Below are 26,682 nucleotides of genomic sequence, written 5' to 3' on the forward strand. Positions count from 1 at the left end.
TATTATATACCTATAAGAAGTGTTGCTAGATCATATGATATATGCATTTTCAATTTTCCTAAATGTTGCCAAATAACTCTCCACAGTGGCTGCACCAATCGGCATTCCTACTAGTAATATATTAACTTCCTCATTTCTTCAAGTCCTTGCTAACAAATGGTATTTTCAGACTTTTAAATGTTAGCTGGTCTGATGGATAAATTGTTATCTCATTGTTAGTTTAATTCGATACTATTTTTTATTCTACTCAAATATTCTGCTCAATTTCTTCCTTGAGCTGCTTTCAATTTCTTTAAGGAAAGGCTGTTTGTATTACATGGTTTAAGCAACAAGCCCCTTTATTTTATCAACTTTATTATACCCATGAAGATAACTTTAAAAAAATAAGCTATCAGGGAATTTATTTCTACCTTCTTCTAAAAGGAGGAATTATTAAGCCTAAGAAACATCCTATTGGCCAAGGAAAAAGGTGGCTTCAAATTCCCTAAAACTTACTTGAGATCAGCACCTGCAATAAAGCAGCCTGGTTTTGATGAGATAACAACAGCGCTTCTGATTTGATCACTAGCCCAGATTTCATTCATCACTTCTACGAACTCTGACTGCAGTTCTCTATTCAGTGTATTTACCTGTAGAAGGGAAATACATATAAATAAATCTAAGGGTTCAAATTCAAAGTACCAGGGAGGTGGGGCAAGATGGTGGATTGGTGAGGTGTATGTTTTAGTTACTCCTCCAGGGAAGCAGGTAGAAAGCCAGGAACTGCGTGGACTGGACACCACAGAGCAATCTGACTTTCGGCATACTTCATACAACACTCATGAAAACATGGAACTGTTGAGACCAGCGAAATCTGTAAGTTTTTGCTGCCAGGGGACCCGCGCCCCTCCCTGCCAGGCTCAGTCCTGTGGGAGGAGGGGCTGTCAGCGCTGGGAAGGAGAAGGGAGAACTGCAGTGGCAACTCTTATTGGAAACTCATTCTACTGATCCAAACTCCAACCATAGATAGACTGAGACCAGAGAATCTGAGAGCAGTCAGCCCAGCAGAGAGGAGATAGGCATAGCAAAAAACAGCAAGACAAACTCAAAAACAAAAGCAGATGCTTTTTGGAGTTCTGGTGAACATAGGAAGGGGAAGGGCAGAGCTCAGGCCCGCAGGCTCATTTGCAAAACCCAAAGATAAACTGATCTCTCTGCCCCCTGGATCTTTCCTTAATAGCCCTAATTGGTTTGTCTCTTAGCATTTCAATAACGCATTAGATCTGCCAGGAGGGCCCTTTTTTTTTTCTTTTTTTCATTTTCTAAAACAATTACTCTAAGAAGCCCAATACAGAAAGCCTCAAAGACTTGCCATTTTGGCAGGTCAAGACAAGAGCAGAACTGAGAGCTCCGAGACAAAAGGCAATAATCCAGTGGCTGAGAAAATTCACTAAACACCACAACTTCCCAAGAAAAGGGGGGCGTCTGCTCACAGCCATCATCCTGGTGGACAGGAAACACTCCTGCCCATCACTGACCCCATAGCCCAGAGCTGCCCTAGACAACCGAATGTGACGGAAGTGCTTACAATAACACACATACACCACAAAATTGGGCATGGACATTAGCCTTCTCTGCACCCTCAGCTGGTTGTCCCAGACTTGGGAAGGTGGAGCAGTCGGAATTAACAAGCCCCATTCAGACATCATTTCAGCAGACTGGGGGCCTCCCTACACAGACCAGCAGCCCAGAACCACCCTGGGGGAAAGGCACTCACATGTGACATAGCACAGTCATCCCTCAACAGAGGACCAGGGGGTGCAAGGCCTGGAAGAGGGACCCATTCACAAGTCTCAGGGGCCACACGCCAATATCAAGGACTTGTGGGTCAGTGGCAGAGACAAACTGTGGCAGGACTGAACTGAAGGATTAGACTATTGAGGCAGCTTTAAAACTCCAGGAACACCAGGGAGATTTGGTTGTTAGAGCCGCCCCTCTCCCTGACCGCCCAGACACACGCCCCTTATACAGGGCAGGCAACACCAACTACACACGCAACCTTGGTACACCAACTGGACCCCACAAGACTTACTCCCCCACTCACCACAGAGGCAAAGCGGGGGAGAACTGGCTTGAGGGGAACAGGTGGCTCGCGGATGCCACCTGCTGGTTAGTCACAGAAAATGTACTCCACGAAGCTGTAGATCTGATAAATTAGAGACAAGGATTTCAATTGGTCTACAAATCCTAAAAGAACCCTACCAAGTTAAGCAAATGCCAAGAGGCCAAAAACAACAGAAAATTTTAAAGCATATGAATAAACCAGAAGATATGGATAACCCAAGCCCAAGCACCCAAATCAAAACATCAGAAGAAATACAGTATTTAGAGTAACTAATTAAAGAACTAAAGATGAACGATGAGACCATGGCACAGGATATAAAGGACATCAAGAAGAGCATGGAACAGGATATAAAGGACATCAAGAAGACCCCAGAAGAACATAAAGAAGACACTGCAAGACTAAATAAAAAAAAAGATGATCTTACGGAAATTAAAGAAACTGTTGACCAAATTAAAAAGATTCTGGATACTCACAGTACAAGACTAGAGGAAGCTGAACAACGAATCAGTGACTTGGAAGATGACAGAACGGAAAATGAAAGCACAAAAGAAAGAATGGGGAAAAAAGTCAAAAAAATTGAAATGGACCTCAGGGATATGATAGATAAAATAAAACGTCCAAATATAAGACTCATTGGTGTTCCAGAAGGAGAAGAAAAGGGTAAAGGTCTAGGAAGAGTATTCAAAGAAATTGTTGGGGAAAACTTCCCAAATCTTCTAAACACCATAAATACACAAATCATAAATGCCCAGCGAACTCCAAATAGAATAAATCCAAATAAACCCACTCCGAGCCATATTCTGATCAGACTCTCAAATACGGAAGAGAAGGAGCAAGTTCTGAAAGCAGCAAGAGAAAAGCAATTCACCACATACAAAGGAAACAGCATAAGACTAAGTAGTGACTACTCAGCAGCCACCATGGAGGCAAGAAGGCAGTGGCATGACATATTTAAATTTCTAAGTGAGAAAAATTTCCAACCAAGAATACTTTATACAGCAAAGATCTCCTTCAAATTTGAGGGAGAGCTTAAATTTTTCACAGACAAACAAATGCTGAGAGAATTTGCTAACAAGAGACCTGCCCTACTGGAGATACTAAAGGGAGCCTTACAGACAGAGAAACAAAGAAAGGAGAGAGAGACATAGAGAAAGGTTCAGTACTAAAGATATTCGGTATGGGTACATTAAAAGATACTAATAGAACAATGGGATTGGGAAAGCCATAAGGACCACACTCCACTTTGTCTAGTTTATGGATGGATGAGTAGAAAAATAGGGGAAGGAAACAAACAGACAAAGGTACTCAGTGTTCTTTTTTACTTCAATTGCTCTTTTTCACTCTAATTATTATTCTTGTTATTTTTGTGTGTATGCTAATGAAGGTGCCAGGGATTGATTTGGGTGATGAATGTACCACTATGTAATGGTACTGTAAACAATCGAAAGTATGATTCGTTTTGTATGACTGCGTGGTATGTGAATATATCTCAATAAAATGAAGATAAAAAAAAATAAATAGATGGAGAGATGCATATAAAAGTAATATACATAGACCTAAAAAAAAAAAAAAAGATACTAATAGAGAGAGGGAAAAATATATACAACAAACATAAACCAAAGGATAAGATGGCTGATTCAAGAAATGCCTTCACAGTTATAACGTTGAATGTAAATGGATTAAACTCCCCAATTAAAAGACATAGATTCGCAGAATGGATCAAAAAAAATGAACCATCAATATGTTGCATACAAGAGACTCATCTTAGACACAGGGACACAAAGAAACTGAAAGTGAAAGGATGGAAAAAATATTTCATGGAAGCTACAGCCAAAAGAAAGCAGGTGTAGCAATATTAATCTCAGATAAAATAGACTTCAAATGCAGGGATGTTTTCAGAGACAAAGAAGGCCACTACATACTAATAAAAGGGGCAATTCAACAAGAAGTAATAACAATCGTAAATGTCTATACACCCAATCAAGGTGCCACAAAATACATGAGAGAAACACTGGCAAAACTAAAGGAAGCAATTGATGTTTCCACAATAATTGTGGGAGACTTCAACACATCACTCTCTCCTATAGATAGATCAACCAGACAGAAGACCAATAAGGAAATTGAAAACCTAAACAATCTGATAAATGAATTAGATTTAACAGACATATACAGGACATTACATCCCAAATCACCAGGATACACATACTTTTCTAGTGCTCACGGAACTTTCTCCAGAATAGATCATATGCTGGGACATAAAACAAGCCTCAATAAATTTAAAAAGATTGAAATTATTCAAAGCACATTCTCTGACCACAATGGAATACAATTAGAAGTCAATAACCTTCAGAGACTTAGAAAATTCACAAATACCTGGAGGTTAAACAACACACTCCTAAACAATCAGTGGGTTAAAGAAGAAATAGCAAGAGAAATTGCTAAATATATAGAGACGAATGAAAATGAGAACACAACATACCAAAACCTATGGGATGCAGCAAAAGTGGTACTGAGGGGGAAATTTATAGCACTAAATGCATATATTAAAAAGGAAGAAAGAGCCAAAATCAAAGAACTAATGGATCAACTGAAAAAGCTAGAAAATGAACAGCAAACCAATCCTAAACCAAGTAGAAGAAAAGAAATAACAAGGATTAAAGCTGAAATAAATGACATAGAGAACAAAAAACAACAGAGAGGATAAATAACACCAAAAGTTGGTTCTTTGAGAAGATCAACAAGATTGACAAGCCCCTAGCTAGACTGACAAAATCAAAAAGAGAGAAGACCCATATAAACAAAATAATGAATGAGAAAGGTGACATTACTGCAGATCCCGAGGAAATTAAAAAAATTATAAGAGGGTACTATGAACAACTGTATGGCAACAAACTGGTAATGCAGAGGAAATGGACAATTTCCTGGAAACATATGAACAACCTAGACTGACCAGAGAAGAAACAGAAGACCTCAACCAACCAATCACAATCAAAGAGATCCAATCAGTCACCAAAAATCTTCCCACAAATAAATGCCCAGGGCCAGATGGCTTCACAGGAGAATTCTACCAAACTTTCCAAAAAGAACTGACACCAATCTTACTTAAACTCTTTCAAAACATTGAAGAAAATGGAACACTACCTAACTCATTTTATGAAGCTAACATCAATCTAATACCAAAACCAGGCAAAGATGCTACAAAAAAGGAAAACTACCGGCCAATCTCCCTAATGAATATAGATGCAAAAATCCTCAACAAAATACTTGCAAATCAAATCCAAAGACACATTCAGAAAATCATACACCATGACCAAGTGGGGTTCATTCCAGGCATGCAAAGATGGTTCAACATAAGAAAATCAATCAATGTATTATAACACATTAACAATTCGAAAGGGAAAAATCAAATGATCATCTCAATAGATGCTGAAAAAGCATTCGACAAAATCCAAAATCCCTTTTTGATAAAAACACTTCAAAAGGTAGGAATTGAAGGAAACTTCCTCAACATGATAAAGAGCATATATGAAAAACCCACAGCCAGCATAGTACTCAATGGTGAGAGACTGAAAGCCTTCCCCCTAAGATCAGGAACAAGACAAGGATGCCCGCTATCACCACTGTTATTCAACATTGTGCTAGAAGTGCTAGCCAGGGCAATCCGGCAAGACAAAGAAACAAAAGGCATCCAAATTGGAAAGGAAGAAGTAAAACTGTCATTGTTTGCAGATGATATGATCTTATATCTGGAAAACCCTGAGAAATCGATGATACAGCTACTAGAGCTAATAAACAAATTTAGCAAGGTAGCAGGATACAAGATTAATGCATATAATTCAGAAATGTTTCTATATGCTAGAAATGAACAAACTGAAGAGACACTCAAGAAAAAGATACCATTTTCAATAGCAACTAAAAAAACCAAATACCTAGGAATAAACTTAACCAAAGATGTAAAAGACCTATACAAAGAAAACTACATAACTCTATTAAAAGAAATAGAAGGGGACCTTAAAAGATGAAAAAATATTCCATGTTCATGGATAGGAAGGCTAAATGTCATTAAGATGTCAATTCTACCCAAACTCATCTACAGATTCAATGCAATCCCACTCAAAATTCCATCAACCTACTTTGCAGACTTGGAAAAGCTAGTTATCAAATTTATTTGGAAAGGGAAGATGCCTCGAATTGCTAAAGACACTCTAAAAAAGAAAAACGAAGTGGGAGGACTTACACTCCCTGACTTTGAAGCTTATTATAAAGCCACAGTTGTCAAAACAGCATGGTACTGGCACAAAGATAGACATACAGCTCAATGGAATCGAATTGAGAATTCGGAGATAGACCCCCAGATCTATGGCAGACTGATCTTTGATAAGGCCCCCAAAGTCACTGAACTGGGTCATAAAGGTCTTTTCAACAAATGGGGCTGGGAGAGTTGGATATCCATATCCAAAAGAATGAAAGAGGACCCCTACCTCACACCCTACACAAAAATTAACTCAAAATGGACCAAAGATCTCAATATAAAAGAAAGTACCATAAAACTCCTAGAAGATAACGCAGGAAAACATCTTCAAGACCTTGTATTAGGCGGCCACTTCCTAGACTTTACACCCAAAGCACAAGCAACAAAAGAAAAAAATTGATAAATGGGAACTCCTCAAGTTTAGAAGTTTCTGTACCTCAAAGGAATTTCTCAAAAAGGTAAAGAGGCAGCCAACTCAATGGGAAAAAATTTTTGGAAACCATGTATCTGACAAAAGACTGATATCTTGCATATATAAAGAAATCCTACAACTCAATGACAGTAGTACAGACAGCCCAATTATAAAATGGGCAAAAGATATGAAAAGACAGTTCTCTGAAGAGGAAATACAAATGGCCAAGAAACACAAGAAAAAATGTTCAGCTTCACTAGCTATTAGAGAGATGCAAATTAAGACCACAATGAGATACCATCTCACACCGATTAGAATGGCTGCCATTAAACAAACAGGAAACTACAAATGCTGGAGGGGATGTGGAGAAATTGGAACTCTTATTCATTGTTGGTGGGACTGTATAATGGTTCAGCTACTCTGGAAGTCAGTCTGGCAGTTCCTTAGAAAACTAGATATAGAGATACCCTTCGATCCAGCAATTGCACTTCTCGGTATATACCCGGAAGATCGGAGAGCAGTGACACAAACAGATATTTGCATGCCAATGTTCATAGCAGCATTATTCATAATTGCCAAGAGATCGAAACAACCCAAATGTCCTTCAACAGATGAGTGGATAAATAAAATGTGGTATATACATATGATGGAATACTACATGGCAGTTAAGAAGGAACGATCTCGTGAAACATATGACAACATGGATGAACCTTGAAGACATAATGCTGAGCGAAATAAGCCAGGCACAAAAAGAGAAATATTATATGCTACCACTAATGTGAACTTTGAAAAATGTAAAACAAATGGTTTATAATGTAGAATGTAGGGGAACTAACAATAGAGAGCAATTAAGGAAGGGGGAACAATAATCCAAGAAGAACAGATAAGCTACCATGAGTAAATTTAATGTTCTGGGAATGCCCAGGAATGACTATAGTCTGTTAATTTCTGATGGGTATAGTAGGACCAAGTTCACAGAAATGTTGCTATATTAGGTTACTTTCTTGGGGTAGAGTAAGAAAACATTGGAAGTAAAGTAGTTATCTTAGGTTAGTTGTCTTTTTCTTACTCCCTTGTTATGGTCTCTTTGAAATATTCTTTTATTGTATGTTTTTTTAAATTTTTTTTTTGTTTTTCATACAGTTGATTTAGAAAAGAAAAAAAAGTTAAAAAAAAAAAAAAAAAAAAAAAAACAAGGAAAAAAATATGCAGAGCCCCCTTGAGGAGCTGGTGGAGAATGCAGGGGTATTGGTCTGCCCTACCTCGATGGTTGCTAACATGCCCACAGACATAGGGGACTGGTGGTTTGATGGATTGAGCCCTCTACCACGGAATTTGCCCTTGGGAAGACGGTTGCTGCAAAGGAGAGGCTAGGCCTCCCTATAATTGGGCCTAAGAGCCTCCTCCCCAATGCCTCTTTGTTGCTCAGATGTGGCCCTCTCTCTCTGGCTAAGCCAACTTGAAAGGTGAAATCACTGCCCTCCCCCCTACATGGGATCAGACACCCAGGGGAGTGAATCTCCCTGGCAACATGGAATATGACTCCCAGGGAGGAATGTAGACCCGCATTGTGGGATGGAGAACATCTTCTTGACCAAAAGGGGGATGTGAAAGGAAATGAAATAAGCTTCAGTGGCAGAGAGATTCCAAAAGGAGCCGAGAGGTCACTCTGGTGGGCACTCTCATGCACAATATAGACAACCCTTTTTAGGTTCTAATGAATTGGGGTAGCTGGTGGTGGATACCTGAAACCATCAAACTACAACCCAGAACCCATGAATCTTGAAGACAATTGTATAAAAATGTGGCTTATGAGGGGGGACAGTGGGATTGGGGGGGGCCATAGGGATCACACTCCCGTTTGTCTAGTTTGTGGATGGATGAGTGGAAAGGTGGGGGAAGGAAACAAACAAACAAACAAAAGACAAGGGCGCCCAGTGTTCTTTTTTACTTTAGTTGCTCCTTTTCACTTTATTATTCTGGTTATTTTTGTGTGTGTGGTAATGAGGGTGTTGGGGATTGATTTTGGTAATGAATGTACAACTATGTAATGGTACTGTGAACAATCGAATGTACGATTTGTTTTGTATGACTGCGTGGTATGTGAATATATCTCAATAAAATGAATTAAAAAAAAAATTCAAAGTACCAGATGTACGTATCATCATCAATTGCCAATTTGATAGGAAGTATGTTTACCCACCAGAAACAGACTGTCAGAAGCAAAGAAAAAAGAGGGAGGGAAAAAACAAAAAACCTAGCAGCTTTTTGTTCAGGCAGCTTTGGCCAACTATAAGCATCCCTCACTTTAAAAATAGGTCGAGCCAAAGGAGGAATTCAGGGTCATATTCAAGAGTTTGAATCATATGCAGGCTATAAATAAGTCTACAGATGTTTATTGGCATGGAAAAACATTGCATAACATTAAGGAGGAAAAAAAGGAATCAAAATTAGACATACAGTATGATCTTAACTTTAAAAACATTACTTGTTGAAACTGGGTTAAGTGTTAACAGTGGTTATCTTTGGGTTTGGATTATGAATGATTGCTATTTCCTTCTTTAAAACTTTTTTTGGTTTTAACATTTCCCATCACAGGCATGTATTGTTTCTGTATTCAGGAAAAAATACTCAACTTAAAAAAGAATCTGAAAAAAATTCTTACATTTTAATCAGTGATGCTAGTTTTGTTGGAGTGAAAAGCAATGGCTCTTATTTTCCTTAGTTCATGATAGCTGTCATTTGCTGTCATCCAGGTCTTCCTGTTTTAACTTGGACTCCGGTTACAGGATTTCTGAGATGTCAAATTTTTATACCCATTTTAGATAGGGAGAAAAGTAAGAATCCCTGCAACAAAGCTCTTGGCAAAAAAGTGCATAATGCTGCATGCTTTCTGGAGGTTGCTAAAAACAACTGAAGTTCCACTTTGAAAAGAACTTCCAATATGTGACCTGCACTGAGTCATCCAGTTCCTTCAGGAAGCCTAAGAACCAACCTTTGGCATTTAAGCCAACCCATTTATTCACTATGAATAAACACCATGTTAAGCAAGTAAAGAAGAAAATGGATTTTATAACCTCATATATAAGACGGGAAGGCAAATTTTGATTCTTATAAACACAGCCTGTACTTCAGTTCTTACGTAACAAGTCACCTCCCCATTCTGCAGTGTAACAGGTTAGTTTTGTTAATCCTTGATTTTAATTTCACACCTAAGGGCCAACTAGAAAGAATTCTCTCATACACAAGAACCTCTGCTACAGAATTCTGCCTTCCTTGGGAAATTTGTTAAACCCTGCAATCAAACCTGTAAGCCCACATGATAAGAATACTGCCAGATAGGTGGATTTCTTTCCCATTCAGGACTGGATTCGTTAATGTAGTTGGCAAAAATAAATGTAGCAAGTTAAATTAGGTACCTTTGAATTGGGTGAGTTAATTCGAACAACTGCCACATCCCCTTTGACTCCATAGTTAATATGAGTCCTGCCTAGAGAGAGAAGGAAAATTTATTTGTAAACATGTTTATTGCTAATTAAATCTAAAAAGCATTGCAAGCATGTCAACAAGAAATTAAACTTACCCATCAAAGCAGGCGATCCTGTAAAGTTGCGGCAAAAATAACCTGTAAGAAAACGGTATTTCAAAATTAATTATTTTGCAAAATAGAATTTCTGTAGTACCTGTTAAAGATAACAAAGCCGGAATTATTTTAAAAAAATCAGAACCATTATTGTGACTACTACCATATCTTTTTTATTTTAACTATAAGGTCACATGATTATTTAGATACTAAATGTGGCAGGCAGAATAATGCCCTCTCCATCCTCCCCAAAGACATCCAAGTCCTAGTTTCAAGAACTTGTAAATATGTTAAGCTACATGGCAAAGGGGAATTAAGGTTGCAGATGGAATTAAGGGTGCTAATCAGAGGACTTTAATATAGGGAGATAAAAAATATATAAATAGGGAGATTATCCTGGATTATCCAGGTGGGCCCAACATAAGCACAAAGGGCAAGGAGGGAGGCAGAAGAGAACCAGAAAGATGGCAGTGAGATGGGACTCAGCCCAGTGTTGGTGGCTGTGAAGGAGGAGGAAGCAGGCAAAGAGACAAAGAATGGGGGCAGCCTCTAGAAACTGGAAAAAGCAAGGAAATGGATGGTCCCCTCAAGCATCCAGAAGGAACGCGGCCCTGCTGACACCCTGACTTCAGCCCAGTGAGACCCATGTCAGACTTCTAACCTACAGAACTGTAAGATAATAAATTTGTATTGTTTAAGACACTAAGTTTGTGGTAATTTTTTATGGCAGCAACAGGAAACTAATGCAATAAGTAATCTATAATGTCAGGTCTAAATGTATTCCAGATACATCCTGTGCTAGTTTGGATATATCATGTTCCACCAAAAGCCATATTCTTTGATGCAATCTTGTGGGGACAGATGTATTAGTGCTGATTAGATTGGAATCCTTTGAGTGTTTCCATGAAGATGTGACTCAATCAACTGTAGGCAAGATCTTTGATTGGATAATTTCCATGGAGGTGTTACCCCGCCGATTCAAGATGGGTATTAATGGGATCACTGGAGTTGTATAAAGGAATTCACAGACAGAAGGACTTCAGAGCAACTGAGGGTGACATTTTGAAGAGGAGCTGCAGTGTAGAGAGGAACGTCTTGTGAGAAAGCCATTTTGAAACCAGAACTCCGGAGCAGACGCCAGCCACGTGCCTTCCCACTATAACAGAGGATTTCCGGATGCCATTGGCCATCCTCCAGTGAAGGTACCAGATTGTTGAAACCCTGGACACTTTATGGCCTTAAGACTGTAACTTTGTAACCAATCCATTTCTGGTATTTTGCAAAAAGGCAGCATTAGCAAACCAGAACACATCCCAACTATCTTCTCTAGCCACGTCCTCTTGTATTTTTCTGGAGATGAACTTTCCAATGTTATAAAAAGTAAAATCAAGGAGTAATAATGGCTATTATTAATGAAACATTCCATGCCTCACTTTGTTATTTTAAAGTCAGGATTATATACAACTATCCATCAACTAAGGCTGGTCAAAGTGTAGGTAGTAGCTTTAACTTCCTTCGAAACATCTTATCTGCTATCTATTTCTAATAAGAGGCAGGACCAATGAAATCAGAATGAAGTTAAAACAGAAGCTGAAGTAATTTCAACCTCACAGTTCTAATTATTAAAACCCCGTAATATCCCTAAAACTGACTGGCAATCCCTGACTGTGTATGAAATATTGTATGTCAGGCCCCATGGGCTTACCCGTATCTCTGTGTGTATCTCCTGGCAGTTATGACTGGCTAACTGTGGACCTCATCCTTTCAAGTGCTGGGCTCTTTAAAACAGTCAAGAAGAAAAGAGAGAAAATGTTTTGAAGAAGGGTCAAACACAAGTATTTCCAACTGAAAAAGTCTATATTGCACTCCACCAAGAACACTCCTACTCCTTGCATCACAAAGACAACTACTCTCCTCCTGCTTCTCTAAATACTCCACTCCTTCAGGCTCACAGGCAGTACAGGAAAGAGACAGAACAAACTGTCACAAGAGAAGCCCCAGAAGAGGGTCTTTCAATTTGGACCCCGGGTAGAAGGTAAGGTACACTGGGGAATTCTAGTGCCTGCTTAACGTAGAAGAGTGTTTTTTGCTATTATTATTTAAGAATAAAAAAAAAAAGTTAAAATTCCTAGTTTTGTCTCAGTAGTTAGACCTTTTTACCAGCCTGTGACCACCTCTCTCTCTGTGTTTACACTGCATTCCCAAATCCCCTTCCTTCATCTAGTTCAGAAATTGGGAGATGTCAAATAAGACTCTAAGACTTTGCTCCAGCATGCAATATAATTCAGGAAGGAAAAAAAGCCAAACCATTTCAGTCATTTTATGTCATGGTGGATATTCTAAATGCATTTTTTTTTTAAATTCAGTTTTATTGATATATATTCACATACCATAAAATCATTCATGTGTACAATCAACTATTCACAGTACCTTCATATAGTTGTGCATTCATCACCCCAATCTACTTGAACATTTTCCTTCCACCAGAAAGAATAAAAATAGGAATAAAAAACAAAAGTAAAAAAAGAACACCCAATCATCCCCTCTATTCCACCCTATTTTTCATTTAGTTTTTGTCCCCATTCTTCTACTCATTCAGCCATACACTGGATAAAGGGAGTGTGATCCACAAGGTTTTCACAATCACAATGTCACCCCATGTAAGCTACATAGTTAAACAATTGCTGCAGTTTGATAGTTCCAGGTATTCACTTCTAGCTATTTTCTAATACACTAAAACCTAAAAAGGGATATCTATGTAGTACATAAGAATGCCCACCAGAGTGACCTCTTGACTCCATTTGAAATCTCTTAGCCACTGAAACTTTATTTTGTTTCTCTAAATGTAATTTTAAACATCAACTCTACCCAAAATACTTTCAACATGATTTAGAAACAAATATTGGAGTCATACTCAGTTCCAAATAGAGGGTGAACTATATTTGGCCAGGAGGTAGAGACCGTTCTGGAGCTGTGAATATTACATGTGGCCAAAGCTGAACCCAAGAGACTATCTAAAATATCCAGTTGGATTGGGATTCCTAGAGCAGAACCAAGTGATTCTAGAACACAGCTGGGTATTAGAAGCAGTTGAGGAGGTTCAAATACACTCACAAATTCCTGGGCCCAAACTAGAACCACAGAATCAGAATGTAAGAAGCTGGGCCTCAGAATCTGAATTTTTTAAAAGGTGACTCTGAAGTAATTAGTAAATAAATGGGCATTTTGGAAGCACTGATTTGATGGGGTGGGATACGGGAGGACCATCAACAATAGCAGCCAAGACTCTTGCTTCCTCCATCTTTTCTCTCTATCCCACAGTTCTTTAAGAGGAGATAAGAGCAGGCACAGAAAATAGCAGCTTTATACTGGTATGAAAGGAAACGCCACACAGTATTAAAAAAAGAAAAGGAATCTGTATAGACAGCATCAGAACCAGAAAGTGGTTATTTCAAGTTCTGTCTGCATTTCTTCTTTAAGCACTCCAAGTCAGCCCTCCTAGAGCAAAGACAAAGGATTTGAGAGTCAAAAGATTTGGGCAACAGGATAACCATGAGCAAGTAAATTAGTCTCTTAGGGAATTTCAAGTATTTTTATAAAGATAGACATAAAAGTGATGCAATGATTATAAAAGTACCTGTAAGTCAAAGTGCTACGCCAAAGTAAGATAGAAGACAGACACATTCTCAATCCCCACTGCTTCTACCTTACTAATAATATTCTTCTCTTCTTTGCTTTCTCATCACTTGAAAATCTGTTCCATTTGTATTTACTTACTATGCCATCTTTATTTACTTCCTTCTTTGTCTCTGTGTGCTGGTTTGAATCTGTTATGCACCCCATAAAAAATTACATTCTTTTAATCTACTCTTGTGGGGGTAGACCCATTGTGGGTAGGACCTTTTGATTAGGTTGTTTCCATGGAGATTTGACCCACCCAATTGCGGGTGTGACCCTTTTGATTAGATTATTTCCGTGGAGATGTGACCCCCACCCATTCAAGGTGGGTCTTAATTAGTTTACTGGAGTCCTTAAGAGAGTTCAGAGAGAGAGAGTCAGAGCCGACACAGACGCAGATGCTTGGATGTGCAGACAGACAGACATTTGGAGATGCTAAGCTAAGAGATGAAGCCCAGAGTTTGCCCCAAAGAAGCTAACAGAGGACCCCCAGATGGTTAGAGAGAAACACCCTGGGAGAAATAAGCAAGGATGGACAGGTGCTGAGAGAGAAGCGAAGACAGAAGCCCAGAGACATTTTGGAGAAAGCAACAGAAACCAGAAGCTAACCCCAGGAGAAGCCCAGAGGACTCTGGCCATGTGCCTTCCCATGTGACAGAGGAACCCCAGATGCCATCGGCCTTTCTTCAGAGAAGGTATCGTCTTATTGATACCTTAATTGGGAAGTTTTCATGGCCTGAGAACTGTAAATTTGTGAACTAATAAACCCCCATTGTAAAAGCCAATCCGTTTCTGGTATTTTGCATTCCAGGCAGCTTCAGCAAACTGGAACACTCTGTATCATGGCTCCAATTTTTTCCACAAAGCCTTTTCTTCAGATTCCAATCTACAACAATCTTTCCTTTCCTTGCCTGCATTTTTATCTTTATTATTTATTGTTTTGTTCTCTAATCTCTGTATCTGTAGCAGGTGTTTCCCCCAATTAAACTGTAATCTCTCTTCCAGTGTGTTCTCATAGTCAATCATTCAGCAAAAAAACTGTTGTGGCCCACCCTGTGCCATGCACTGTTTTAGGCACTAGGAAAGAATCAGAAGAGAAAAATCCCTGTCTTCATGGGACTTACTTTCTAGGCCAGGAAGGGATATGACATCTAGGGAGAATCAGTTCCTACTTAGTAGAAATAAATGAAGGGGGGAAAATAGATTTGGAAAAAAAGGAGGTTGCCAATAAAATAGTAGAAATTCCAGTGGGACTGCCCTCCCCTCTACGTGGGATCAGACACCCAGGGGAGTGAATCCCCCTGGCAACGTGGAATATGACTCTCGGGGAGGAATGTGGACCTGGCATTGTGGGACGGAGAACGTCTTCTTGACCAAAAGGGGGATGTGAAAGGAAATGAAATGGGTTTCAGTGGCAGAAAGATTCCAAAAGGAGCTGAGAGGTCACTCTGGTGGACACTCTTACGCACAATTTAGACAACCCTTTTTAGGTTCTGAAGAGTTGGGGTAGCTGGTGGTGGATACCTGAAACTATCAAACTACAACCCAGAACCCATGAATCTCGAAGACAATTGTATAAAAATGTAGCTTATGAGGGGTGACAATGGGATTGGGAAAGCCATAAGGACCACACTCCACTTTGTCTAGTTTATGGATGGATGAGTAGAAAAATAGGGGAAGGAAACAAACAAACAAACAGACAAAGGTACCCAGTGTTCTTTTTTACTTCAATTGCTCTTTTTCACGTTACTTATTATTCTTGTTATTTTTGTGTGTGTGCTAATGAAGGTGTCAGGGATTGATTTAGGTGATGAATGTACAACTATGTAATGGTACTGTGAACAATCGAATGTACGATTTGTTTTGTTTGACTGTGTGGTATGTGAATATATCTCAATAAAATGAAGATAAAAAAAAATTTCCAGTGGGAGGGGAGGCAGGGGATAGGTAATTCTAGGTAAAGAAGGGTAAGGTGGGTAACAGTGGGAAAAAACTGGGAAAAAAACAACCAAAACCAAACACCAAGAAACAATAGATATGTAAATAAATATGTTAGAAGACAAGTCCCTAACAAAGAAACTTGAGCAGGTATGGGGGTTTGGGCATGGGCTGCAATATTAAAGATCAAATATTGGAGACAACTGGTTGGTGCTCAATAGCCTACAGTTTAAACCATTTAAACTCTTACTGCTAAGTTATTCTTGCAGCCTAACATGCGCATACATGCACGCACAAACACACATACACAACTTCCTCTAAACCAACAGAGACAAAAATACAGAAAATCAGTAAATGTACAAACATATTTGGAAAAGAATTCCAAACTACCATAAACTAAATCAGCTTGAAGTACAAAGGAGCTTTGCTTTTGGAACCCAAATTGGCAGAGCTCACTTTATAGTGGCTCCGTGAACTTTAGCCTACATCTACTGTGCCAGACAGAGGGAGTAACCTTTGGCCTACTTTTTACTCATTTTTGTAATGTAGCTCAAGGAAATAACTACAAGGCATCATAAGACTACTGTCAGTGGAGACAGATGGATTATGCTAACACAAATGTCAAATTTGAAAATGTTACTTTGGTTCTAACAACCAAGAGCTTTTTTCAAAATTCAACCCCGAGAAAGGGATGGGATTAGGGAAGTCAGTCAAGTTTAAATATACACCATGTGTTAAGGACTAAGATATTTGCCTCTTATTTACATGACATTTCCTATTAAATTATTTTACCACTCACGTAATTAGGGATTTAGGCTGAGGATAGGAATGGGAATTAGACAAGATATTTTGGTCAAGATGTGATTTTCATCTGACAGTCAAGTTCAGAATTATAGTACTGGTAGAGCAGGAATATAATCCTTCAAGAATTACAAGTCTGGTTCATGAGAATTTAATCATTCTCCAATAAATGCTATGATCTCATGAAATGTTTGGCAATGCCTTGGCACAGACTTTAAAGGTGAGGAATCAATTTCTTAAGTCTAAATGGCAATCCAGGTGTGCAGGTAATTTTAAATTCACATTCTAAACAATTTTTCAAAATTTATAAATTGCTATCAAAAGGGTAGTAACCATAATAAGCCATACTTTCTTATTGGTGAAAACATAATGCAAAAAATGTATATATTTATATGTCTGTACCTACTTCCATACAGAAAATATAGCACAACTAAACTTATAATTTTTTATTATACATATATGAAATGTAGCAATTATTTTTTTAAAAAATCCCAGGTATATAGAATCACAGTTATTCAGAGTTGGAAAGAGTTAACAACAGCTAACATTTACTGAGCACTTACTCCATGAAAAACAGCTTTACACCTAAAAACTCTTTTAGATCTGTCAAATAACCCTATAAGGTGGCATTTTCCCACATTTTTACAGATGAGAAAACAGACAAATCAATTGCCCAAGATCAGGAGAGGGTAAATGGCAGACCCACATTCAAACCCAGAAGTCAGATCCAAATTTCATGCTTTTTTCTGTCATGCTCCTTCTCATGTCAAAGAAAATCCATAGTCTCAATCATTCAGTTTACAGATGAGGAAAATAGAGCCTGTGCAGGTTTAAGAAATTTGTCCAAAGTCACACAACTAATCAGTGAAAGGGTAGTGGCTAGAAATCAGGTGATCTACTAGTTCAGTGTTGCAACAGCTGCCAACCCATAAGAAGTATCTCAAAATCAATGCAGGGGCAACATCACAAACATAATTTGATTTTTTTAAAGTGTTAAAACAGAATGTAGAAAACAGAAAAAAAGATCTGTAAGAACAGAAAAAAAAATCTGTAAAGACAAAATGCTAACGGTAGGCATATGAGTAGTAGAGAACAGGTAATTTATGGCTGGTACACGCACATCAGTGAGAGTGCTCCTGTGGAGACTAAAAACAGCGGTAGAAATGAGAAAGCAGAAAAAAGATTCAATCATCCAAAATGAATCCCTTACAGTACAGGGAAACTCCAGGTACCCTTCTAAAAATGACAAGTTACTCCAATAGTTCAGGAGAAGGAAGAAGTGGTAATTTATATGACAATTTAACATTTTAGTTAAATAACTGGTATTAGGCACAACACACAATACAAAGTTAGTCACGTTTCACCTTTCAGATTTGAGATGGGAGAAAAATGCTTCGTTTCTACTATTAACTCACCTTAATCCTTCCACCGCCAGTTTGAAGGGGAACGATAACAGTTAATGCAGGCTGACCGGGAATTGTCACAAACAAGATTAGAAATAGCACCTAAAATTATCTAACACTTTATTTTCTAAGGTACAGAGAATTTGAGCATTTAAAAAAGTATTTTCCGGCAAGTTGCAGAACCTCCCATTCAAATTCAACATATCACACGTTTACACTGGGATTGATGGAACTGAGCAAGAGCTGGGCTCTACTGAAAACTGGTAATAGGTACAAAAGTGGCTTAGGGGCAAAGGAGAAGAGGGTGGTAGTATACTGCAAGACCGCTTACGGACAAGGTGCTGTGAAGACACAAAATGTGACAGACCGAGCGCCCGTCCTTCGGGAACCCGGATCTAGAAGGAAGGGTGGGAACCCAGAAGTGCGGCGCGGAAGACCTGCAGAAAATGCCAGCACCAGGGGGGAAGGACTCAGGAAGTCAGGGGGTAATGGAACCTGGAAGCGCCGTAGCGCTCGAAGTCGTAGGAAAGGAAGCGGCAGTCCCTTCGCAAAAAGACGCAGGGGGCAGCGACCTTCCCGAGCACTGAGTGCCGCACGCGGGGGCGGGGAGTAGCCCGCGAGCGGAAGACCAGGCTCCGGGGCAGCCTCCGTCCCCGCAGGAGCTCTGCCCCGGGCCGCGGGGCACCCTCCGCCAGGCCTCACCTGGGGAACGGAGAGTCCTAGAGGCAGTGAAGCGCCTGAGGCTGCCAATTGCCCGGGACGCCACCATCTTGAGCAGAAGACGAAAGTGGGAACCGCTTCAAGTGGGGACAGCCAAGAAAAGGACTTTTCTCCCTGCAGCCTGGTCTCTGCCAGGCGCCCGCCGTACTGCCTGACTAAAACCCAGATGCCGTGATGCCGTCGGTCAGTCAATCCCACCCTTCGCTTCTGGCCGACGGGGCGAAAAGGCTGCTCTCTCCGCCAGAAGGAGGCTCGTGAGGGAGGCGGCGGAGATCCACCCTTCCAGTCAGGCAGCCGGCGGGCAGCCCGCGCAGCCCGCGCAGTCCGTGGGCGGGGCGCGGAGGGGAGGGGGCCTTTTAGGCAGGGCCCGCCCCTTGGTCCCGCAGAGTCTTGACACTTGGGTCCGAACCTTTCCCCGAGCCGGAGTCTCACCAGGACGCGAGTTAAGGTGAGACGGTGCTTGCGTTCGGCCTTCCGCCTGGCCTTCTCCCCGGCGACAGCTGCAGTTCCTTTTCGCAGCGCTGGGACCTGTGGCCGCCGGCCAGAATCCACCCCAGGAGGCTCGTATTCGGGAGAGCGGAAGGAAGCGCCTCGGACCAGGTTTAGAGTATCGGGAGCGACTAGTACTGGGGCAGTAACTTGGCTATAACCTTCTAACTGTAGCCCTGAGCAACGGTGTCACTTGTGTCGTTTAATTTATCACCGCAAGTTAGCGAACACCTTGCTTACGTGTCAGCGTACAACCCTGGGCTCTTTTGGAGTGGTTTTTTTTTTTTTTTTTTTTTTTTTTTTTTCCCCTGTAGCCAGGTCAGCGGCCATAGAGCTTCTGAAAGGGGCCGCGGGTCTACCCCGATTTCAGCTATAAAGGGCGGAGCTCGGTCGTGTGGCCTTTCGGGACTTGAGTGCGGGAGGAGCTGAGACATTCCTCCCTCCTGCTCCGAGATCTAGGGTGCTGGGCAATTTTCAAATCCAGGCGAGATGTGGGTATCATCTGGTCATTCACTCTCTTCATTTTATCGATAAGGAAACTGAAGCCCCCAAATCAGACTGAGTCATTTTACCCAAGGTCACAGGTGGTAAAAATAGGACTAGAACCTAGGTCTACTAATTTCCAGTCAACTGGGGATTAACAATGTTTTAAATTCAAGCCAAAAGGAAGTGACTTTGAGGGCTTGTTGTGATCCATTCAATTTCATACCATCCCATTTAATCTTCACGAACCCAAATTTTTAATTATTATTTGCATTTTCTAGCTGAAGTATGGGAGGCTCAGAGAAGAGTAGGTAAATTTTCTGGTGGTGGTGGAGCCAGGATTCAGATGTAAGTCTGAGACTCACTGCTCACCAGATTGATGTCCACAAGAGAGGAAGCTAGAAGGGCCAATGGAAAGAATGGCAGGGAAATTGAGACTGAAATGAGTATAGAAAAGAAAGAGGAAAGGTTTTTGTTAAAACTCAAGTCAAATAGTGAGTCCCCCATCACCGTGAACACTTTAAGCAGAAACTAGATGATCAGTGATCACCTCTTAGGAAACTGCAAAGGATTCGTGATAACCAGCAAAGGCCCTCCAATGTAAAAGATTTTTACAATCCAAAACCTGCCTCCTGCCCACACAATGCTTTCTTCAGCACCTCATTACCTGCAGCTCTTATTATTTAGATGAGGGGTGGCAAACTTCTTTGAAGGGCCAGAAAGTAAATAGTTTAGGCTTTTCATGCCTGCAACAGTGTCTGTTACATATTCTTCTTCTGCAGCCCTTTAAAAATGTGAAAACAAACTGTTCTAAGCTAGAAGCCCATGGACTGTAGTTTGACAACTCCTGATTTTGCCTCTTGACTTTTTTGTGCCTTGCAACTCCCTTTTGCCTCTTGACTTTTTTGTGCCTTGCACTCTCAATAAAATCATAAGCTCCATCAGGGCGAAAATGTTATGTTTCTTTGATCATCAGTACTTTAGTAGAATGGTTTATATAGAGCAGGAACTAAGTATGTTTATATCACTATGAGTGGTTTATACAGAGCAGGAACTAAGTATGTTTGTATCACTATCACTGCCCACTAATAATAGCAAACCCAATAACCCTTATCAGGCATTGTTCTAAGTATATATATATACATATTTATAAACTTATATATGTTCTATATAAGTATATAAAATTTAATCTTCTAAATAACCCTATGAAGTAAGAACTGGAATTAATTAGATTAAATAACTTGCTAGGGTGGGTTCAGTATTTGAATTCAAGCAGTCTCGCTTCAGAGCCTGTGCTGTTAACCATTGGGTTGTGTCTTAATAGTTTTTGTAATTATAAATTGTTAGAGCCACCCCAACTTGCTTTCATAACTTGCCTAGCGCTTTCTTCCTTTCTGTGCTCTCATGTGCAGCAACATCATGCATCTTTCCACATAGTTCCACACCCTACAAAGCCTACCCTACCCTGGAGTTTCCATGCTTCAAAAATCCTTGAATCAAAACTTCTATTTCCTGAGGTTTAGAGCAAATGATAGTAATGGTCAGCCCTCCATAAGGAAGGTTGCTTTGTCCCTCTGACTTTTGAAATCTCTCTCTTTTGCTCTCTTTGTTGTTAATTATTAAAGGGAAACTACACAGACGTCTAAAGAAAATAAATACATTTGTAATTCGACCACTGTATTACTATTAACATGTTGTTATGATATTTCTGGACAATTTAAATGCATTTGTATATTTTTATATATACTTGTGTATCTTTATATATTAAAAATATTAATATATATGTAGATTTTTAATAAAGCTAGAATTATGCTGTACATAAAAAATATTCATTGTAAAAAGAAAAATAACACAGGAATATAAAATAAAAGCCCCTCTTTATCTGTTCTGTATACAGACCTGTTCACAGCTTTGTGAGTGTTCTTTTCTCTTTTTCTTTCTGTCACTAAATGGGGTCTTACTAGACATACTGTTCTGCAGCTTGCTTTTTTATTTAATATATATTGTGGATGTCTTTCCACTTCAGTGTGTTTGTGTGTATCATTATGTTGCATTATTATTTCTAAACTGCTGAACAGTGTTCCATGCTATGTTTGTATTATAATTCATTTAACTGTTTCTTATTGATGTGCATTTAGATTTGTTCTAGTTTTCCATTATACAGAGTTACCCATTTATCTTGAGTATTTCTATAGGATAGAGGCCTGTAAGAGGAGTTACTGGGCTCAGAGATTCACAATTCAAAATTCGATGGATAATTATAAATTGCCTTCCAAAAAGCCTATAGCAATTTGTGCTTCTATCAACTGTATATAAAAGTGCCTATATAATTAGAAACATTCTTACCAGAATTGGGGATTAATAATGTTTTAAATTTTTGCCAATCTGATAAGCCAAGAACGATACCTTGTTTTTAGTTTTTAAAATTTTTATTCTTGAGGTTGAGCATTCTAAATTTTGTTTCTTGGCCATTTTTATTTCTTCTGTGAATTGCTTGTTTCCTCAGTTTTCCTTTCAGTCATATATCAGAGTCATGTATCAGGAAGAAGACTTTCAGTTGCAAATAACAGAAATTCAACTCATATGGTTGTTAAAGGGGTTTCTTGGCTCACAGAGCTGAAAAGTACAGTGGTTGGATGGGTTTCACATGTGATTTGATCAGGGCTCTAGTTTCTTTTCCTGAATTCCTCAGCCTGTCCTATTTTGGTGTCAACTGTTTCTTTAGGCTTTCTTTCCTCATGTTTGCAAACTGCTGTAACAATGCCAAGCCTCAGAAGGAAAGATATGTGTCCCAGAATTCCAGGGAGAAGTCTTGGAGGCCACACTGAGTAGACCATTCCTCAGTCAATACAGGTGCACTGAGGGATTGGTTTAGGCCTCAGTTACCTGAACCAGGGATCTTGGCAAAGAATGAGATTATTCTGATTGGTTTAAATCCTGGGGTCAATCCCATGTAAAGCACATGGCAATTACACAGGGTGGAATGGCTATTAGGGTGATAGCCACAGATGTGGTTATAGAATGGCTCTTTTTTTCCTATTATTTGTAGTTCTCTATGGCTTATGAGTATTAACCCTTTATTTGTTTTACACGTTGTAAATATTTCCCCCAATCTAATATTTGCCATTTAGCTTTATTTACAGTAATTTTTGCTGTGTAGATGTTTTAAATGTTTGTATAATCAGATGTTATTTATAGAAAGTTTTGGTGTCACTTAGAGCAAGGTATCACTTTTTCTTTTTCAAAATGGTCTTGACTATTTTCATGAATTTTGTTTCAAGATGACCTTTACTTAAGGGAATTTGTATTCCAGACTCATGTGGAAGCATCAGTAGCTTCTGGAAACTGTGGCACCCATCTCATGGGCCTCTTTGTCTCCTTGGCTGGAGTCGCCTGAATACCTGTAGGCTGCTGAGCCTAGAACTTGGACTTCTCCATCTCTTTCCAATCCACATGTGTGGAACATGTGATTTTCTTTTCTTTCTTTGTTTTTTTTTTTTTCTCTTTTTGAGGTTGGTAGTTGTGTTCATAAGGCGGTTTTATTGAACTGTATTCACATACCATCCAGCCCATCCAATGTGCACAATCTGTGGCTTTTAGTGTAATCACAGAGTTGTGCATTCATCACCACAGTCAATTTTAGAACATTTTCAATACTCCAGAAAGAAAAACCTCATACCTCTCAGCAGTCACCTCTCAATCTCTAGCCTTCCCCAGCCCTACATAACCACTAATCTAATTCTCTCTATAGATTTATGTATATTTACATTTTATATAAATGGAATCATGAGATATGTAGTACTTTGTGTCTGGTTTCTTTCACTAAGCATAATTAAAATTTTTTTTTTTTTAATTAGAGAAGTTGCAGGTTTACAAAGAAGTCATGTAAAAAATACATTGTTCCCATATACCCCCCTATTGTTGACAGTTTGCATTAGTGTGGTACCTTTGTTATAATTGATGAAAGAATATTAAAATAGTACTAACTATAGTCCATAGTTTACCTTAGGTGTATTATTCCCCATATACCACCCTATTATTAACACTTTGTAATACTGTTGTACATTTATGAAATAATTTATGAAAGAACATTCTTATATTTGTACTATTAACCACAGTCCTCCATCTACAACAGGGTCCTTGTGCTACACAGTCCCACATTTTATCATCTAACTTTCTTTCTAGCAATATGCCCAACCCAAAACTTCCCCTTTCAACCAAATTCACAAACATAATTCAGTGCTGTTAATTATACTCACAATAATGTACTACCATCACCACCATCCATTACCAAACCTTTACAGTCTTTTATCAAGAAAAGATGCTGAATTTTGTCAAATGTCTTTTCCACAGCAATCAAAACGATTATGTGGTTTTTCCCATTCAATTTGTTAATGTGGTGTGTTACATTAATTGATTTTCCTGTGTTGAACCACTCTTGTATACCTAGAAGAAAACCCACTTGATCATGGTGTATAAATTTTCCTCTCAGCACTGCCTTCTCTACATCTCATAAGTTTTGGTATGTTGTGTTTTCATTCTCATTCATCTCAAGGTATTTACTGATTTCCTTTGAAATTTTGACCTACTGATTGTTGAAGAGAGTGTTATTTAACTTTCATATATTTGTGGATTTCCACTTCTCCACCTGTTATTGATTTGTAGCTTCATTCTATTATGGTCAGAGAAGATACTTTGTATGATTTCAATTGTTTTAAATTGATGGAGACTTGTTTTGTGACCAGACATAAGGTCTAACCTGGAGAATGATCGTGTGCACTTCAGAAGGTACATCTTGCTGTTTTGGGGTGCAGTGTTCTGTATGTCTGTTAGGTCTAGTTCCTTTAGCATTTTATTTAAGTTCTCTGTTTCCTTATTGATCCTTTGTCTAGATGGTCTACCTAGTGATGAGCAGTATGTTGAATTCTCCAACTATTATTGTTATTTCTCTTTAGTATTGTTTTCTGTATTTTGGGGCACCATGGTTAGATGCATAAAAATTTATGGTTACTATTTCTTCTTGGTGGATTTCCCCTTTTATTAATATATAGTGTCCTTCTCTGTCTCTTACAGTAGTTTTGGATTTAAAGTCTATTTTGTCCGGTGTTAGGATAGCTATCCCAGCTCTTTTTTGGTTACTGTTTGTGTGGAATATCTTTTTCCAACCATTCCCTTTCAACCTATTTGTGTCCTTGGGTCTAAGGTGAGTCTCTTGTAGACAAGATGTTAATAGATCATATTTTTTTTATCCAGTCTGCCAATCTGTGTCTTGATTGAGAAGTTTAATCTATTACTGTAAGGCTGTACTTACTTCAACCATTTTATCCTTTCGCTTTTTTTTTTTAAATTTCCATTTTATTTCATTCCTTTTATTTTTATTGTGGTGACATATATACAATTCAGAATTTCCTTTTAACCACATTCAGTATAGAATTCAATGGTTTTAATTACTTTCACAATGTTGTGCTATCATCACTTCCATCCATTACCAGAACTATTTCAACACCTGAAAGGAAATTTCCTCACCTTCCTCAGTTAACTGGTAATCTGTGATCTACTTTCTGTCTCAATTAATTTACTTATTCTAAGTATTTTATATAAGTAGACTCATAAAATATTTGTCCTTTTGTGTCTGGCTTATTTCACTTGACATGATGTCTTCAAGATTTATCCATTTTGTATCATGTATCAGAACTTCATTCTTTTTAACTGCTGAATAATATTCCATTCCTTGTGCATTTAACATTTTATTTATCCATTATCTGTTCCTGGACACTTAGGGAGTCACCACCTTTTGGCTATTGTGATTAATGCTGCTATGAATATTGGTGTACAGGTATCTGTTTGAGTCCCTGCTTTCAATTTTTTTGGCTATATACCTTGAAGTGGAACTACCAGGTCATATGGTAATTATATATTTAACATTGTGAGGAACTGCCAAACTGTTTTCCACAATGGCTGCACCATTTTACAGTCCCACCAACATTGTACAAGAGTTCCTTTTTTCTCTGTATCCTTACCAGAACATGTTATTTTCCATTTTAAAAATAATAGTCGTCTTAATGTGAAGTAGTATCTAATCGTGGCTTTGGTTTGCTTCCCTGATTGCTAATGATGTTGCGCATCTTTTCATGTGCATGTTGACTATTTGTGTGTCATCTTTGCAGAAATGTCTGTTCAAGTCCTTTGCCTGTTTTTTGATTGGGTTTGTCTTTTTGATGTTGAAATTTAGGAATTCTTTACATATTCTGGATATTAAACCCTTATCAGATACATGGTTTCCAAATATTTTCTTCCATTCTGTGGGTTGTTTTTTCATTCTCTTCATGATGTCATTTTATGTGCAAAGATTTTAACTCTCAATGAAGTCCAATTTATCTAAATTTTCTTTTGTTGCTCATATACTTGTATAAAATGTAAAAATGTTTTCTTCTGAGGGTTTTACAGTTTTTATCTCTAATATTTAGACCCTTGTTCTATTTAGAGTTAATTTTTGTATATCATGTGAGGTAGGGGTCCATCTTCATTTTTTTTGCATGTGGATATCCAGTTTTCCCAGTACCGTTTGTTGAAGAGACTGTTTTCCCCCATTATGTGGACTTCATACACTTGTCAAAAATGAATTAGCCAAAGGTGGGTGGGTTTGTTTCTGAACTCTCAATTCTATTCCATTGATCTATGTCTTTCCTTATGCCGATGCTACACTGCTTTGATTACTGTAGCTTTGTAATAAATTCTGAAATTAGAAAGTGTGAGTCCTCCAATTTGTTCTTCATTTTCAAAATGAATTTGGCTATTTAAGGCCCCTTGCCGTTTCAT

At 38.8% G+C, this 26,682-nt stretch overlaps 2 protein-coding genes across 2 annotated transcripts in view; one reads left to right on the top strand and one right to left on the bottom strand.

The window, feature by feature from the left end:
• HADHA (hydroxyacyl-CoA dehydrogenase trifunctional multienzyme complex subunit alpha) overlaps nucleotides 1-19,115 on the bottom strand; it is a 51,138-nt gene extending 32,023 nt beyond the window's left edge. Inside the window, exons 1-4 of the mRNA XM_037812524.1 lie at nucleotides 18,874-19,115; nucleotides 10,352-10,393; nucleotides 10,188-10,258; nucleotides 496-629 (exon numbers count right to left, since the gene is read on the bottom strand). Coding sequence (XP_037668452.1) covers nucleotides 496-629; nucleotides 10,188-10,258; nucleotides 10,352-10,393; nucleotides 18,874-18,940 — 314 coding nt within the window. The 5' untranslated portion in view covers nucleotides 18,941-19,115. The remainder of the gene's footprint in view (nucleotides 1-495; nucleotides 630-10,187; nucleotides 10,259-10,351; nucleotides 10,394-18,873) is intronic.
• The window catches only part of HADHB (hydroxyacyl-CoA dehydrogenase trifunctional multienzyme complex subunit beta), a 51,757-nt gene continuing 43,865 nt past the window's right edge, over nucleotides 18,791-26,682 (top strand). The window contains exon 1 of the mRNA XM_037812525.1: nucleotides 18,791-19,339. The gene's annotated coding sequence lies outside the window, so the exon portion shown is untranslated. The remainder of the gene's footprint in view (nucleotides 19,340-26,682) is intronic.

This window comes from Choloepus didactylus, chromosome 20, assembly GCF_015220235.1.
Source record: "Choloepus didactylus isolate mChoDid1 chromosome 20, mChoDid1.pri, whole genome shotgun sequence".
Lineage (NCBI taxonomy): Eukaryota > Metazoa > Chordata > Mammalia > Pilosa > Megalonychidae > Choloepus > Choloepus didactylus.